General features: G+C 52.4%; 1 protein-coding gene and 1 long non-coding RNA gene across 2 annotated transcripts; one reads left to right on the forward strand and one right to left on the reverse strand.

Annotated features, from left to right (window-relative positions):
• Positions 1-4,436: 4,436 nt before the first annotated feature.
• TOR3A (torsin family 3 member A) lies at positions 4,437-15,883 on the reverse strand (the record flags this gene model as incomplete). Its single annotated transcript, XM_015586136.2, has 6 exons — positions 4,437-6,898; positions 7,398-7,522; positions 12,094-12,272; positions 13,794-14,059; positions 14,699-14,812; positions 15,799-15,883. Coding segments are annotated over 6 exons (1,020 nt in total), but the record flags the coding sequence as incomplete, so codon positions are not given.
• On the forward strand, positions 8,453-10,104 carry LOC112476423. Its single transcript, XR_003045059.1, has 2 exons — positions 8,453-8,806; positions 9,736-10,104. It is a non-coding gene; the product is annotated as an uncharacterized LOC112476423 (long non-coding RNA).
• Positions 15,884-15,887: the final 4 nt, after the last annotated feature.

Raw genomic sequence — 15,887 nt, forward strand, 5'->3', positions numbered from 1 at the left:
AAAGCGGCTCAGACAATCAGTCCGCACAGCGCCGCACACTCTGGAGCACATGCTCCTGGCACTCTTGGAACTTAAGGGATTCAAATGTTGAGTGATGGCAACCCTAGCAAAGCAGGCTTTCAGGAGAACTAAGTGATTTAAAAAATTAACGGATCCATGCTTAGGGACAGACAGCAGCAGCACAGCAATCTGCACTGAAGCACCAACTTAAGTTTTCAAAAACCTAGTTCTGCATTCCTTTCTCTTAAAAAAAAACCTATTCCATGTCGTTTTAATGACTGAGATAATGTGTATGAAAGCACTTTGAGAAAAGTATCAAATGTTATATAACTATAAGGTTTTATTGTATATTTAGAAGATAAAACAGTTGATTAGATACTGATTGACTTACAGGCTTTTACCTGTGGGGGACCTGAAAATGCACATGTATTAACAGTCATCTCTGTAATCTGTCACCTTTATAAATACGAAGACTGCGACATGAATATGTGCAAGTATAGTAAGTGTTTTACTAAAACTGTAGGTCAGTGCTGAATAACTTCAGAAAACTGGGGACCAACTTTCTGGTTTAATCATAACCATTAAAAGGTAGCAGTGGGTACTTCGGAACCAGCAGCTCTTCCAGGGTCCTTGACGCACGAAGAAAGAGGCCCTCTTGGTTTTGAACATTTGTCCACTAAGCGGCATCCTAAATATGGTAGGAGCAGACACCTTACCTGTTGATGGTGACAGTGTCGTCTTCAACCTATGTCTTGCGTGGGGTTTCTTTTGTACGTGTGCGGTGGGGGCGTGAGGGGGGTCAGGAGATTGGAAGGCCCTAGAACCAGTGCGTTTGGGGAATTACTTTTAGGATTTCCTATCATAAAGTTATAAATGAGCTTTACATTCATCATCTGTGTTATTTTTTCCAAGAAGAGTAGCTGAGCATAACTCACCTGTTAAATTATAAAATACCTGAGTAAAATGCATCGATGGCCACTTTTGAGTTACAGCTACACCTCGTCCTGACGTCTCCCATTCCCTTCCGTTTTTGCTGCTGATGTCATTGTCACCGTCAGGCTGTGCTCCCACAGGAGTTGACATTGGGCTGACGGGGTTGTCCACAGTTCCGTTCTTGATGATTTTTGGGTTTCCTCGTCTTGCTTGCTTTGACTTGTTCTTCCTGAATTTGGGGCCCATCTCTCTGCCCTAAGTGTTATGACCAGTTCTCTCTCTGTAGGTGGGTCTCCAAACTTAAGTTTCTTCTTACGTGTTTATTAATAGACTTCAGCTGTCGATACCTGTCTTTGCTTCTGTCAAGCCAGCAGTTCCCTACTTTTGTAAGTGCCTGCTTAAGTTTGGAATATGGGGAGCAGGAGAAAAAGAGGGAAAGGCAGCTCCGAGGGAACTGTGCCTTTCTGACAAAGGCGGGCAAAGGCAGCCCAAGGCGCGCCTGTGCCTTGTGTGTGACAGCCCAGGGACACTGCTGCTAGCCGCGGCCTGGTCGGAGAAGAAGGCCTTAGGCTGGTTCTGAAACATGTCCCACTGGTAACAGGCAGGATATTTATGTCCCTGGGATAGAGTTTGTTCCCCAACTACCAGACTTCAGAAGACCTAATGTAAGGCGTTTTGGGGCAGGCCAGTAGGACCCGACTCCTGCCCTGTCCCCGCCCTCCTGCTGGGGGCAACGTGGGCAGGCTTCAGGGCCGGGGAATGGGCTGCACTCTGCTCATGACACCCCGTGACAGCCTTAGTGCCAACCTTTCTTTTGTGAGTTCACTGCAATGTCCAAAAAAGATGACTTCTGCTCTGGGTCCGCCGCTGCTCGTCTGCCCACCTGAGGGTTGTGCGCTGTCCTGAGATAATGCACGAGCAAGATGGTGGTCCCTTCACTTCCGGCTCAGTGTCCTGGACCCAAAGGACAGGCAGTCAGGGAAGGCTCCATCCTGTGATAGGGCGAAAAGATGCCCAGGGGAGGCCTGGGCAGGTCGTCCTGATTTGAGGCTGGCTGAGAGCAGTAGAGGTCACTCTCAGAGGACTGTGCCTTCAAAGATGGACTCTACACATTGTGCAGAAGGAACGACTTGTTGGCTGGTTGATGTTGCACGGTTATCAAACTAGAACTGTAGAAGTGACCTTCGTGGGCAGCAGTGGCTCAGAGCGCCAGTCAGCGTGCATCCCCACTTGAGATACTTTCTGTGCACGGGATGATCTGTCTCGCTGCTGCTTTTCTCCACCTGCTGGGCGAGCTGGAGGAAGGGTGCTCTGATCGGACCCTTCGCTCCCTCCGGCTTCCCTTCTTTGCTCCTATGTCCAATTATAAATTTGAAATTGTTTCATTCTCCTGTAAAGTATAGCGTTTAACCTCCCCATTGCTGCATGACCTGCACATGGTAGCAAGGCCCCATTAACTCAGCAGAGGTCACAGGTGGTGTGTGGGCAGATCTTTGAACCTGCAGACCACCGAAGGCTCAGGATGTCTCCTTAAAGTCAGAAGGCTGAGGCCCAACGCGGGTCCTCAGACCGCACCCTGGACAATCCCACCCCCCCTTCCCCCCCGCCGCCGGGCTGTTCTCCGAGGTTCCCAGTTGGAAGCAGCTCATTTCTGGGTCCTGCGTGTTGCTTGGAGCTGCTGAGCTGTCATGCAGGCCTTGAGGTCTTGGAGCATTCTAGTTCTTTCGGACGGTAGTCGCGAACTGTCACACGCTAGCAGGCTTTATGAAAGGAAGTAGAGTTTATGTAGTTGGACCTTGTTTAGATTTGCTTCTGAGCCTCAAGATGGGAGTTTTAAATTATGCAGTTAAGCACTATGAACTTTAGTTGGAGAACAGGACTTCTTGTTAATGAAATTTTCATATATAAGGGTACTTAATTTTTAGCAGTTAAAACAGTAATAATACAGGTATGCCAGACGTAGTCTTGATTCAGAAGATATTGCAGGATGCTGCGATGCTTCAGGGTCATCGGCGAATCTCAGATACTGCTCCACACCATTCAGAAGCACCACGCCATGTGCTGTGAGCGGCAGGAGTGCCGAGAGATGTTCCTGGTAGCTGAAGGCGTGACAAGCCCACCGTCCTCCATTTCGACAAGCTGTTTTTCACTTTGGCCACTGTACTTGAGGGCCTCTTATGAGAGACATTTTCTGAGATCTTGAGCAGTCGCCTTGATTAGGCTGATTGTCCTCCAGAAAAATTAGTAAAACGAGAAGAGACACTGAGGTACTCATCTTAGTTTTTTAGGGTGTATGTTCGAAAACCCTCAGATCTCAGCTATGCGTCGAGGGTCCGCATCATGTCCACGTTACATTCGTACACTGTCGTCGTGCTCGCTGGGGAAGGCAGGGCCAAGTGCAGGGAGCTGACCGACCTCTCTCTGGCGAGTGGGAGCTGTGCCCCGCCCCCGGTGTGCCTGCTCTGACCAGGCTGGCCGAGCTGTTCGCGTGCTCAGAACCCCGTGTCCACCGGACACGCTTCCTTCTTTGCAATCTGATTCTATAATGACTATGGGTGGAGAACCCTGGTTTCATGTTTGCTTGGCAAAAATAAGTTTGAATATTTTGTAGTGGTTGACAGAATTTTGTCTTAAAACGTATGAACCAGATTCTTTAAAACTCGTTTAATGTTTATACCAAAGGTCACGCTCTGCGGGTGTGTGTGTGGTGGGTGCACAGAGGGTGCTGTCTGGAGGGCCTGGCACTGTGCATTGCTAAGGAGACACAGTGAGACAACATGGGATTTAACTGAAAACGCATCAGGCATGGGTCACACTAAGGTGTTGTCAGGTATTTGTTCTTGTTATTGTAATATATTTTCAGGTGTTTTGTTTTTCTAACTTAATTCTCACCCTATTGTCTGACTGTGAACTGCTAACAGTGTTAAACTTGATGTAAATAAATGAGGCCCCTGAAAGGGGAATGCTGTCTGCCTGTTGTCTCACAAGGCTTGCCAACTTGTGTTTTATTTTAAATAAAGGTTGCAATATTTTATTGGCAAAAGTAGGCTTGTGCTTGGAGTTTTCTCCTGTAATTTTAACTGACAGAGAATCTAAGCAGAATTGGTCTCTACATAAAACAGATGTCTGTAAGGTAAAGAAGCTGATTTTAGCAAGCATCCCTCTGGCACATTCTTCAGAATGTCCTCTGTGGGGGTGAATACTCATCCTGTGACGGATTACATTTTTGGAAATGGCCAAAGGCATCATTTGGAACCCAGCTGGTACAGAAGGTGGGTAGTGTGTGTGTGCGCGTGTGTGTCCATCCATCCAGTGTGAGTGAGGTGACTGTAAAATGAGATTTAATTTTCTCAAAGTCCGTTTTGAGGACAACTGCAAATTAAGCTATAAAAATGTTTTGAGCCAAAGTAGTATCAATAGAGTAAGTATAGAACCTCCCAGGGAACATTCTATTCTTCTTTGACTTAGTCTTCAATTTTTTTTTTTAAGAAATGAATCATTGCTTTTAGAAGTCAGGTTTTAATTAGGTATGAGTAGGGTAGACTCCAGCGGTGCCCACGTGAGGTCCAGTTAGAATGGCTGTCGGCCGCCAGCCTATGCCCCTCCCCACATACCCCTTTTCCACCCTTCTCTCCCGCTCACTTTTGGGTTGGGGGGGCGGGGGGAGCTGTTTCAGTTTGCAGAGAAGACCCCTCACTGTATCCCCTCCCTCTGTGTTACGGTGACGTTCTCCACACCTGAGGCTGTGCCATTTGCCAAGGAAATGTTCTCTCATTTCATTTTTGCTGAGGAAATCTGGAAATTAGAAGCAAGTCTGCAAAGTATCGGTGCTGGGGTTGGACCACCTGGGTCGAACCCTGACCGCTCCAGTGACTAGAACTTCGTGACTGTGCGGGACACGTAACCTCAGCCCGCATTTTCGCATTCATTAAGTGATGAATTTGGTGTCTGTTACAGTGTTAGGATGACACACGATGGCAGCTGCAGAGGGCCTAGCACCGGGCGTGGCACGGCAGGTGAGTCCTCAGACGTCAGTTACCTGAAACCAGCCTCGGCCAGCAGGGAGCCGAGGACCAGACAGAGGCTGAGGCCCAGCCGCGGTGCCACCGACAGCGGGTTTACCAGGTGTCCGTTGGTAAACGCCTAAAGCTCTGCATCCTGAGCACTTCATAAGGATCAACTAATTTAATCCTCACAGCAACCCTCTGAGGTAAGTCCAGTGACACTCACTTTGCCAAAGTGTAAGCCAAGGTTAAGCCGAGGGTGACCGCATTCCACGGCCTCACAGTGGCAGGCGGCCGAGCCCCAGCACTCAGCAATCTGATTCGTAGAAGTGCTCGGGCGACTGTGCGCCCTGCTCGTCTTGGTTCCTGCAGTGTGAGGAGCTTAGACCCCAGATTTGTGACATGGAACATGGCTGGCCAGTGCTAAGAGGACGTCAGCTGTTCTGTGGCTCTGAGACTTAAAGCTGGAGAATGTGCCTCTTAAAGTGTATGTTGGGTTTAGAGCGGGAACATGCACTGCTGTCGGGCGGCCTGTGTATTCCCAGGATGCTCCGGCAGCTAAACCGGCCCCCGTTTTATTGTGCCATTAGGCCAGGTGTGCTTTGGTCCCGTGAGAGGCGTGGAACTCCGCTCCTTTCATGCACTGCGAGTATTTCCCAAGTGCCTGGCGTGGCTCCGGCTGGACGCCAACAGGCAGGTGTTGGAGTGGATGAGTGCAGTGAAGCCTGAGGTGGGGTGGAGACAGAAGCGTTTCAGCAAGGTGAATGGTGAGAAAGTTGGGGAGGGTTTCAAATAAGAGATGCTACCTGAAGTGATGACAAATATAAAAGGTTCTGGAAGCATCAAAGGAAGACCAAGAGAAGGAAAAAACACGTGAGCACCTCCTGTGTAGGGGCACAACTGAACTTGGCCATTCAGTCCTCAGAAACGACTTTCTTTTTAAAGCTGGGAGATGTTTTCACACATGAGACCAATATGCTATGGGAGGGGGCCTTCTCAGTACGTGGTCGAAGTAACCCAGCTCAGCAAAGCAGCGGAAGTCAGGTGGCAGACCGGTCGCCTGTAGGCCCGGTGAGTGCCCGCGCCTGCGCTTGTGCGTGTTACCTGGCGTTCAGAATTCTGTTGAGTGAACAGTACTACTAGGTCTCGTGAAGAAATCAGGCTGAAGGTTTTTAGAAAAATACAAAGTTTTAATGTTTAACTTTAAAAATCTTCAAATCTGCAAAGCAGAACAAATCTTAGTTTACACTGGCATGATTTTTTAAAAAAGATGATTCTGTGCACCTTTTACTTCAGCCTGAGGCTCTTTGCTGATCTGCTGACAGCTGCTCGGCTTCCCGCGGGAATAAATGACCCCCGAGCCAGCGCACCCGAGGCGCAGGCTCTGCCGCCCGTAAGCAGCACACCTCTTCCCCTCCCTGCCACTGATGCTCTGGCACCGCAGGCCCCACGCCCGAGTGCGAGCAGCTGCAGGCAAGAACTGAGATGCTCATAAGCCCTTGGGATTTGAGTCCCAGGTGGCTTCCTCCAGCCACCACCACTTTGGATTGTGGCTCTTCAAGGCACCAAGTGATTTTACAAATTGGCTCGACTTCTGATTTAAGGCCTGCCTTTTACACAGTACCTGTGTGCTGGAGCGTGGAGGTGCCAGCTGGCTTCAGGGTCCTGTTAGTGGAAGGAAGGCAGCTTCGGGACATTTTCATCCAACCCTCAAGGTAAGAAATAGTTAATTCTCTGGGAAATCGATTTGCAGCCCTGGGAAGAGAAGATTTTTTTCTCCTGGGGGATGTACACCATCATGTTGGCGATTTCGTCCAGGTCCTCCTCTGTGTATGGGATCTTCTGGCTCAGGAAAGCATCGCGTGCACACAGCCTCACATGGCGGTACTCCAGTGGCAGGAAGGGGACAAAGAAGTCAATCAGGTTGTCCTTCACAAGACGGCTGTGGCCAAAGCCGCTGTCTGAAATCAAGATCGTAGTTACATGGGGGTCTGGCCTGGGCAGGGCTCGCTCTCCTGCCACCGCAGGGAGCATCAGGGACTCCCTGCAGCTCTGCCTCCTTTTGGAGAGAGCACCGTGGTTGACGATGTCCAAGTGCCACTGGTGAAGCGGCAGAGCGGGCTGTGACGGCCAGGTGCACACAAGGGGGAGCGGCCCGACCTCTGACGGGCCGTCCCTGAGCTGCTCGCAGAGACTGACTCAGGGGCCACAGGCCACTGCCTGTGTTTCCAGGGCTGGGGCAAATACTCTTTTTCAAAGCATTTTCAGAAAAAGAGTTCGGCTGTCGTGGCACTTCTCTCGTGCCCACCTAAAGCTGACAACGAGATGACCGCTATGGAGTGTCCTGTGGTCCTGGCGCCCTGTCCGCCTCCTGAGCACACATCCCCACCACACACATGGCATCTTCCGCCTGCGGCTCTCACCAGAGGCTTGTTTTCTGTGCCGCCGGGAGTCAGTTACCTGTGGATGCCACGATCTCAGCCTGGAGCTGGGGCGCCAGCTGGTCCATTGTGATTTCTTCCCGGGACCAGCCAGCCTCAAGCAGCCTCAGGACCACCTCATTGATGACGCTGCCCCCAAGGTTACTGAAAGAGACAAGAGCTTGTTAAAAGGTTTTTTTATATTTAGGTTCCAATGGGTGACTTGACCAGTAAAGCCACTGCACTGGAGAATGGAGGTTGAGCGGCCGGGGCCTCTGCTCCCCCAGGAGATCTTGTCACAACCCAAAGGTAAGACTGTCCTGGCTTTGCCACCCGTCCTCCCTGCCTCATTCCCTTCTGACACACTGAGACTGGGCCCGGTGCAGGGACCACAGCGATGGTAGGATGTGTGGAAAGAGAGGCCTGTGATTCCAGGACAGTGTGGCAAGTGCTAATGGAGGGTCAGCTAAGGCCCAGGGAGAATGAGGCTTCTGCACAAATGCAGATGGAGCGCTGAGCCTCAGGCCTGGGTCAGGGAAGCTGCGAGGTTCAGGGCCGCAGAGTGGAGGCTGGAAAGTGGGCTGTGGCTGGGCAAGGTGGCCCTGGTGGCGTGCATGGATCGGAAGGCCGCGGAGCGCCCTGGCCAGTCCTCCTTCCCTGGGAGCGTCCCTGGGCTGACGCGGCAGGGGAGCGTTGCAGAAAGCTGGCTGGGCAGCTTTTCGTAATAGTCTGTATTTAGAGGGGAAGGCGCTGGAGAGGGGCTAGGGAGGAGGATTTAAGAATCAGTTTAGGAGACACACTCAGCAGGACCCCCGTAACTGCTGCTGTGAGAAGCGGAAGGTCACCACAGTGTTTGCCTTGAGCAGCCTGCGGCCCCGCCACCGTCCCAGGGGCGGGGTGCCGAGGGTGGGCGTACACGTGTGTGCTGCACTTGCCTGTGATTTCTCTAGGGGGTCGTGATGTCATTAGGCAACTGGAATTTGGGGTCTGAAGCACAGGAAAGAGGACTGGGTTAGACAGATGGAGAAAAGGGGTACGAAGACACCTTGGTGCCAGCAGCAGGGGTGCTGGGAAGGAGGTGGCAACGCTTCCGCCGCCTCCGCTCCCGCCCCCCCTCACTGCCTCCTGCCAGCCCCTTAACGCACGTTCTGCCCCTGCTTTTTCCTCAGGCCCAGCAGAGTAGGGGTGTGGGGACCCAGTCTCCCTTCACGAAGCTCTGACTTGTTCTCTTCCTGCCGCCACCAGTCCGTGAGGAGAGGCCAGGGCAGGTGTCCTCCCTGCACGGAAGCCAGTGCCTCCTTCCTGTAGGGGCCATGAGCCCCCCACGTCCTTGTTCAAGTTCAGGTGCTCAGCCAGATGGCCCCTGACCCCTGCATGGAGGAAAGCATGCCCCTTGCTGCCGGGAAGGTCGTCTGTGCAAACGAGTGGCCGCGGATCGCATCAGCCGAGGTAAGGCCTGCCCTCGGACTGCCCGGTCCTAGGTCCCCACGTGAGGCGGGTTTGCTGAGGCTGGAGGCCGGCGCAGGGGAGAGGACCCCAGTGCCTTCCCCACCTGTGTAACCACCTTGCTTAGCACGTCTCAGGTGCTCAGCAGCTGCTTATCAAACTGGACACCTCCGCACCTTCATCTGTTCTCTCTCTCCCTCCCTCCTGAATTTACCTCATTTTCTCCCACAGCCACCATTTCCTCTTTCTCCATGTTACGGGCTTCATCTCACCTCCCAGGACATAAGCGGGGCCCCTCCTCTCATTCCTCCCCTGCTCTTCAGCTCCTCAGGGACCGCCACACTGGCACCAACCTTAAGATGTTGCCTTCCTGGGGCACCTTTAGAGACTCGCCCTCACACCCCAACAGAAGGGGACTCAGAGGCCTCCAGAACTCTAGTAACCAACCCCGCCCGCTAAGTCTTTTCTAAAGGACAGATCAGGCTCAGTCATTAGTCGCAGAGCCTTAGTGTCCTTGTTTGTAAAAGGGAAGAACTGGACGAGACCGGTTCAGATGCCCCTGAGGTGCAGGGGTCCATCAGCACGTTCTGGGCAGCGGGGTGCAAGTCCTTTCTGTTTTTTGACTGAAAACAGCCTCTCACTTCCCTCCACTTTCTGGCTGCAGTGTGAATAGGACAATAGCTTTGAACACCTGTGACCTGTTTGCAGCCTCCAAGGAAATGGGTGACAGTCGTCGATGTTAGGGTTCTCGTGCCTGGCTCGGGGGTTCTCTGGTCCTCATTATACTCCCTGCTTTAGATGCCACCACAGGGCCAGCCCCCCCAAAACCACTCGCACCTTACCTCAAATAGCAGGTTTGGGAATTTCATCCTGAAAAAACTACTGGCCTTACACCCGTGCACGCAGCTCAGAGCATCTGTGCTTTTCTTTAGAGTCACCACCCCGTGTTGCAGAAATCAAGTCCAGAAACTTGTTACAGAGAAAACCACAGGCCAGAAACGGAGTCACTGTGCCGAAGCCCCTGGCGCCGAGACTGGACTTGTTACCTGACTTAGGTGCAGCTTCAGGCTTCTCCAGGACTGGAGTCTGGGGTTTTCCGGTCAGTACCAACAAGGCTATCTGTCCCCCAAACTCCTGCCATCTCCCTGCTGAGACCCCCTCACCTTCCCCCATACAATCACAATCCTTTCTTTGCTAGTTTTTTTTTCCTGTCCAGTTTCTGCCTATACTGTCCCCTTCTCAGAGCACCTCTGCTCACAAGATGGGATGAATCACTCAATAAAGCTCCTTAGATCTGCAAATTTACTCGACTGAAGTTTCGTTCTTTAACAGCCTCAAATACACTGTCTTCCTGCACCCACCATTAGAATACCTGAAACCCTTCAGGGTTTAGGGGACAGCAGGCACCAAGGCTGCATCCCTGTCACAGGTGTGGTGTCCTTTCCAAGCACCAGCTTGGCCTCTGCATCCTGGGGTAGCAGAGGCCCACTTGGGGTTGGGGGGAGAAGGTCAAAATACTACAAAGGCAAACATTTGTCTAGAGTCACCTAGGTCACATTAGAAAGCTACAGTAATCAAAACTGTATGTATGCTAGGGGCACAAAAACACAGATCAATAAACCCACGCACGTGTGGTCAGTTTACAGCAAATGAAACTATTTTGTACCACAAGCAAAAATTAACTCAAAATTAATGAAAGACTCAAATGTTAAGACCTGAAACCATAAACTCCTAGAAGAAAACATAGGCAGTAAGCTCTTTGACGTTGGTCTTGAATTTTTGGATCTGACTCCAAAAGCAAAGACAACAAGCAAAACTAAATGGGACTACATCAAACTAAAAAGTTTGCACAGCAAGGGAAACCGTCAACAAAATGAAAAGATACTTGCAAATCATATATCCAAAATAAAGAACTCATACAACTGGATAGCAAAAAACCCCAATCTGATTAAAAATAGGCAGAGACTCCGAATATTTTCCAAGACAACATACAGATGGCCAATAGGTACATGAAAAGGTGCTTGACATCACCAATCAGGGAAATGCAAACCAAAACCACAATGAGATTGCGCCTCACACCTTTTTAAATGGTTCTTATCAAAAGCGAAATAAATCCTGGCAAAGACGCGGAGACAAGGGAACCCTTACACCCCATTGGTGAGAATGTAACTATGGAAAACAGTATGGAGGTGCCTCAAAAAAACAAAAATACGACGTGATTCAGCAATTCCACTTCTGTGCATTCATCCAAAGAAAACAAAAACACTAACTTGAAAACACAGGCACTCCTCCGTTCACTGAAGCGTTATTTATAACAGCCAAGATATGGAAGCAACCTAAGTGTCCACCCACGGAAAGAAAGAAAGAAAGAAAATGTGGTATACACACAACAGAATACTACTCAGCCATAAAGACAGTGAAATCTCGCCAATGCGGTAATACGGGGGAACTTTGAGGGCATTATGCTATGTGAAGTAAGTCAGACGGAGAAAGATGAACACTAAATCTCACATGTGGAATCTAAAACAACAACAAAAAACAAGCTCATAGATACAGGGAACAGACGGGGTGCGGGGAGGATCGACGGGTACTAACTTCATTACAAAATAAGCCCTGGGGCTGAAGTGCACAGCATGGCGGCGAGTCAGCACTGAGCTGCGTGTTTAAAAGCTGCTGAGAGTGCGTCTTAAAAGTTCTCATCACAAGAGAAAAGTGTGTGGTGACAGATGTGAACCAGACTTACTGCGGTGACCATCACAGGACTGGCAGACCTTGGAGATACTGCGGGTTTGGTACCGCAATAAAGTGAGCCAATCTTTTTGCTGGTGGAGGGTTTGCCTTCAATTTGGAAGAAAAGCAAAGCACAAAATGAGGTGCCTGTATATGCAAATAGCCATCATGTTGTACACCTGAAGCTGTTACACTGTTACAAGGCAGTCACACCTCAGTTAAAGAAAAGCCGACCTTAGCGCCCTTCTAAGATGAAAAGCCAACCCTAGTGCCCTTCTGGCTGAGGGGCGCCTGGCCTTGGTGCCACTGTGCGAGGGGGAGTCCTTCAGGTCTGCCAAGGCCTAAGGCCCCGCTCCCTGCACCCTGGCAGCCAGGCTTCTGCTTTTCCCCCTGGAGCTGTGCTCTTCCCCTGTGGAAAGGTCTGCGGCCTAGGAGGGCGGGGAGGCCCCCCACCGCCAGCTTACGTGCCAGGTGACAGCCCCCAAGCCTGGCATGTGTGGCACCTGGACAGAAGACTCTTCCTTGCCTGGTCCTCATGGCTGCTGTTCTTCGGACCTTACCTGAGGAAAAGAAAGATGGTCCTCGGAGGCTCAGCCCTGAGGTTGTCAGGGGCCTGGAGTTCCAGGTGTGGCCCGAGGGCCTCCAGCAGCCCTGGGTGCAGCTTCTCTGCCTCGTCGAAAACGAACAGGGTCTGGTGGCAGTGCTCCTGCGTCTCCCTCATCTGGTCTGTCAGCCACTCCTGCAGAGTACAGGGAGCTGTTGGCGAGCCACGTGCCCACCCTCCATCTTGGAGGGCCCTTGCCAGGCCCGGTTCCCCAGGGTGTCGCCTGGGGCTGGGCTCTCCCAGGAACCCGAATGCCAACGCCGGGGGTGGGGCTAGGCAGCGCCTCTAACATGCTTCCCAAGTGACTCTTGATCTTCCCTGGTGATTCTCCCAGAGGTTTGAAAGGTACAGCCTGGGAGGGAGAGGGCCTGCTCCCTCCCCTCCACGATGAGGCCCCAACTCACCCTCCCCAGGGGGAGCGGTCAAGCCCTAGTACAGGGGTGATAGGTGGAGACAGGCCAGAAGCGGCCACAGTCCCCTCTTGAGCTCCTAGGAGCAGAGTTCCCGCTGGCACCCAGGCTGGGCTGGGAACTCAGGAGAAGTCTGAGGGAGGACCTGTCAGGGACCCAGCCAGCTCCTAACTAACTGGGGTTCCCCATCCAGGCAAGGTAGCCCGCCGCTGGAAAGGTGCACCTCTGCAGGGTGCACCAGGAGAATAGGCTGCTCCTGCCCCCAAACAGCAGAGCGACAAAGACAATTTTTGTGCCCCCACTTGTGGTGGGGTTTTAGCAGGTCCTGTACTCACTGTCCACCTCCCTGGATGCTGGCTTCTGTCCATCACCTGAGTGCATGTGTGAGAGGCGCATGCAGGCTGAGTGTGTGCACACGTCAGTTTTCACAGTGAGGAAGCTGAGACAGCAGTTTTGCCGCAGCCACCTGCCCCTAGGACAGTTCACCAACCCCTGGCCACACTGCAGATGCCAGGTGACTCAGGCAGTCTCAAAGGCTTACATAATCTTCCTAGGTTATCACACTCCAAACGTTGGAACTTAAAGCCAAAGCCAGACACGGTCATATGTTACACCACAGTGGGGTTATGCTCACTGTCTGGCTTGCTTTAAATACATGTCTCAGTGGAAGAACCCAAAATAGCAGAGCGACGAAGACAATTTTTGTGTCTCTACTTGTTGGCCTTTGAGGGATTTGGGGAAGACATGAAAAATCACTTATGTCTTTTTACAAAAGGATATGTAACTTTCTGTCCAATATAACTACAATGACATAAAATAGCATAAGGGAAGGGCCTGAAGTATGCCAAAATGCTAACTGGTTGTGTCCGTGTGGGGAGATTATGATAAAGTTTTTGCCTTCCTCTGTTCCACATCTCCTGTGACATTTCCACTGTTTCTATGACAGAAAAGTTAACGTCTGGCTGGTAAGGAGACAGCTCGGGCTGACTGGTGTTTGCAACATCAGTCTTTCCTCCACATGTTCGGGGCCTCATCTGTGTCGAAGGGATGTCTCTGTGGGTTACGGGTTCTGCCGAAACAGCCCCTTGTCCCTGAACCCCCTCACCTGGGCTTCTCCGGGGCCCACCCTTGCAAGGAAGGCTGGTTTCAGGGTCTCCCTCGCGGCACAGAGCTGCTCCTCGGGCTGTCCGAGCCTCCTCCGGCCCCTGCCCGGCCCGCAGAGCTGCCCAGCACTGCCGGGCCTCACCTTGTATAGGTCCAAGTCCTTGGAGTGGGGGAAGTGCAATGTGGTGATGAACAACTTGACACAGTCACTCCTCAGCCCATCCCGGTACAGGTTCTCTGCCAGCATCCGAGCCACGAAGTTCTTGCCTGTGCCAGACCAGCCGTGGAACGACAGAGCCAGGGCCTTGTCTGGACGGGGCAGCTCTAAGTAGCTCCTCACTGTTGTCAGAACCAGCTCCTGGGCCAGATGCTGGCCGTGCAGGCACACACGCAGGTCTGACTCCAGGCCTAGGGACGGCCGAGAGGAGGCGACAGTGAGAGGTGCACACAGGTACAGCTCCCCCAGGTTCAGCAATGGCAGAGAGTGAGCAACTCTGAACATCTCTGAGGTGGGATCATGTTTCCATCCTATGTGGCCTCTGAACAAGCCACTGGGCAGACCTAGCAGCAGAAGAGACCCAAGGGCTATTTTCTGAAGAGTCTGAGAAATCAAGATAAACTTAGGGAGAGAATGGAATCACCTTTTCTGAAGGTCCTGAAGACCTGTCCCCCGCCCCCGCATCCGCATGGTTAGCAGGGACCTGTCTGGAGGAGGGGTCCCAGCCCCCATGCCTGTAAGACTGCTCCCACATGGAAGCTTCAGGACTCCACAAATATTTTATGGAGACACCCTCATTTTATTCATCTTAATTCAATTCGGCAAACATCTGCTGAGGGCAGCTAGTGTGTGCAGTCCTCTGCTGGGCCTTACTTCCTCTCAGCCAGTGGGGTTGGAGACGGGTGCTGCTGGGAGCTGGGGTGGGCACAGGGAGGGTGTGCCGCCAGCTGTGGGCAGGGTGACGAGGAGTCCCTGGCACCATAGCCATTTCCCCGAACTGCCTCCCCTCCCCCCAGGTCCCAGCCCCTTTGCGCCATGCAAGTTCCAACCTGTGAAGTTGTTGGTGATCCTGCAGTCCCCACCCCCGCAGCAGTCCTGGAAGCTGCAGTACCACGAGATCAGGGCATCCAGGTACTGCCGGCTCAACAGGGGAAGGCACCAGCCTGGAAGAGGAGGATCCGTGAGACAGGGACAGAGCCTGGGGCCAAGAGGGAGGGCAGTTCTTCTTCCTCCATCCAGCCACTCCTCACCGCTAGCCCCGGGGCCTTCCTCTGCCTTGCCAGGAAATGGGCACAAGTGGGCACCAACAGCTTTGAGGCAGCTGATGGCTTTGCTGTAGGTGCAGCTCCAGTAGAGGCTCAACTGACTCAACAAACACGCCTTAAGCTCACACCAGAGTGTGAGAAGCCCAGACCTTGCTGCCAGGACTCTGACTGGGAGACAGAGCTGGCGATGATCATTCTTCCTACTGGCTCTGGTTTCCAAATTCACCTCATCACAGCCAACCCCAAAGGCGTCTCAATCCTTTTGCCAAATATCAACTTGAATATACTAAGCATTGGCAAAAACAGAACAGCCATTCGCTGGAAATTAGAAATCTTTTGATTTAAATGAATGATGTCTGGAGCCCCATTACAGGACTACCCACCATCACAGCAGTATTACTGGACCTAGAATTACTGACAAAGACCACAAGGAGCCTCAGAGATCGTCTGGTCTGTGACGGTGACGTGAAAACTCTGCCACATCATTTGTCAGTGACAGAACAGGAACCAGAAATTAGGGCTGGGAGTCCCAGCCGGGACTCTGACTCCTTACGCAGCAGGGGAAGAGGGACTTGGGTGTACCCAACGAGGACCTGGCCTTTAAGCCATCAAGAAGGCGTGAACTGCCTGGAGGAGGCATGACCCGGCCATAGGGTTGGGGGAGCCCTTGGCCTATCGTCTGCATAAGGCGGAAGCGCCAGGGATGGGGCGGCAGCGATAGGGCTTCCTGACCCCCCTCCCCCCACCCCGAGGCTGGGCACCGCAGTAAAGCGGCTGCTAAGGCTCCTGCCAGGTGACCCTGAGGACGACGAAGCAGGACAGGGGCGAGTTTGGACAGCGGCGCCCCTTTCCGCTGAGCCGAGCGCACCCCGGGACGGTCTTACCCTGCGGCCCCGCGGCGGCCTCCTCGTCCTGCTCACAGGCCTCGGGCCACACGCGGCGGGCGAAGAGCGCCCAGTACCGTTTGGAAAGG

This window comes from Pteropus alecto, unplaced genomic scaffold (assembly GCF_000325575.1).
Source record: "Pteropus alecto unplaced genomic scaffold, ASM32557v1 scaffold101, whole genome shotgun sequence".
Classification (NCBI taxonomy): Eukaryota; Metazoa; Chordata; class Mammalia; order Chiroptera; family Pteropodidae; genus Pteropus; species Pteropus alecto.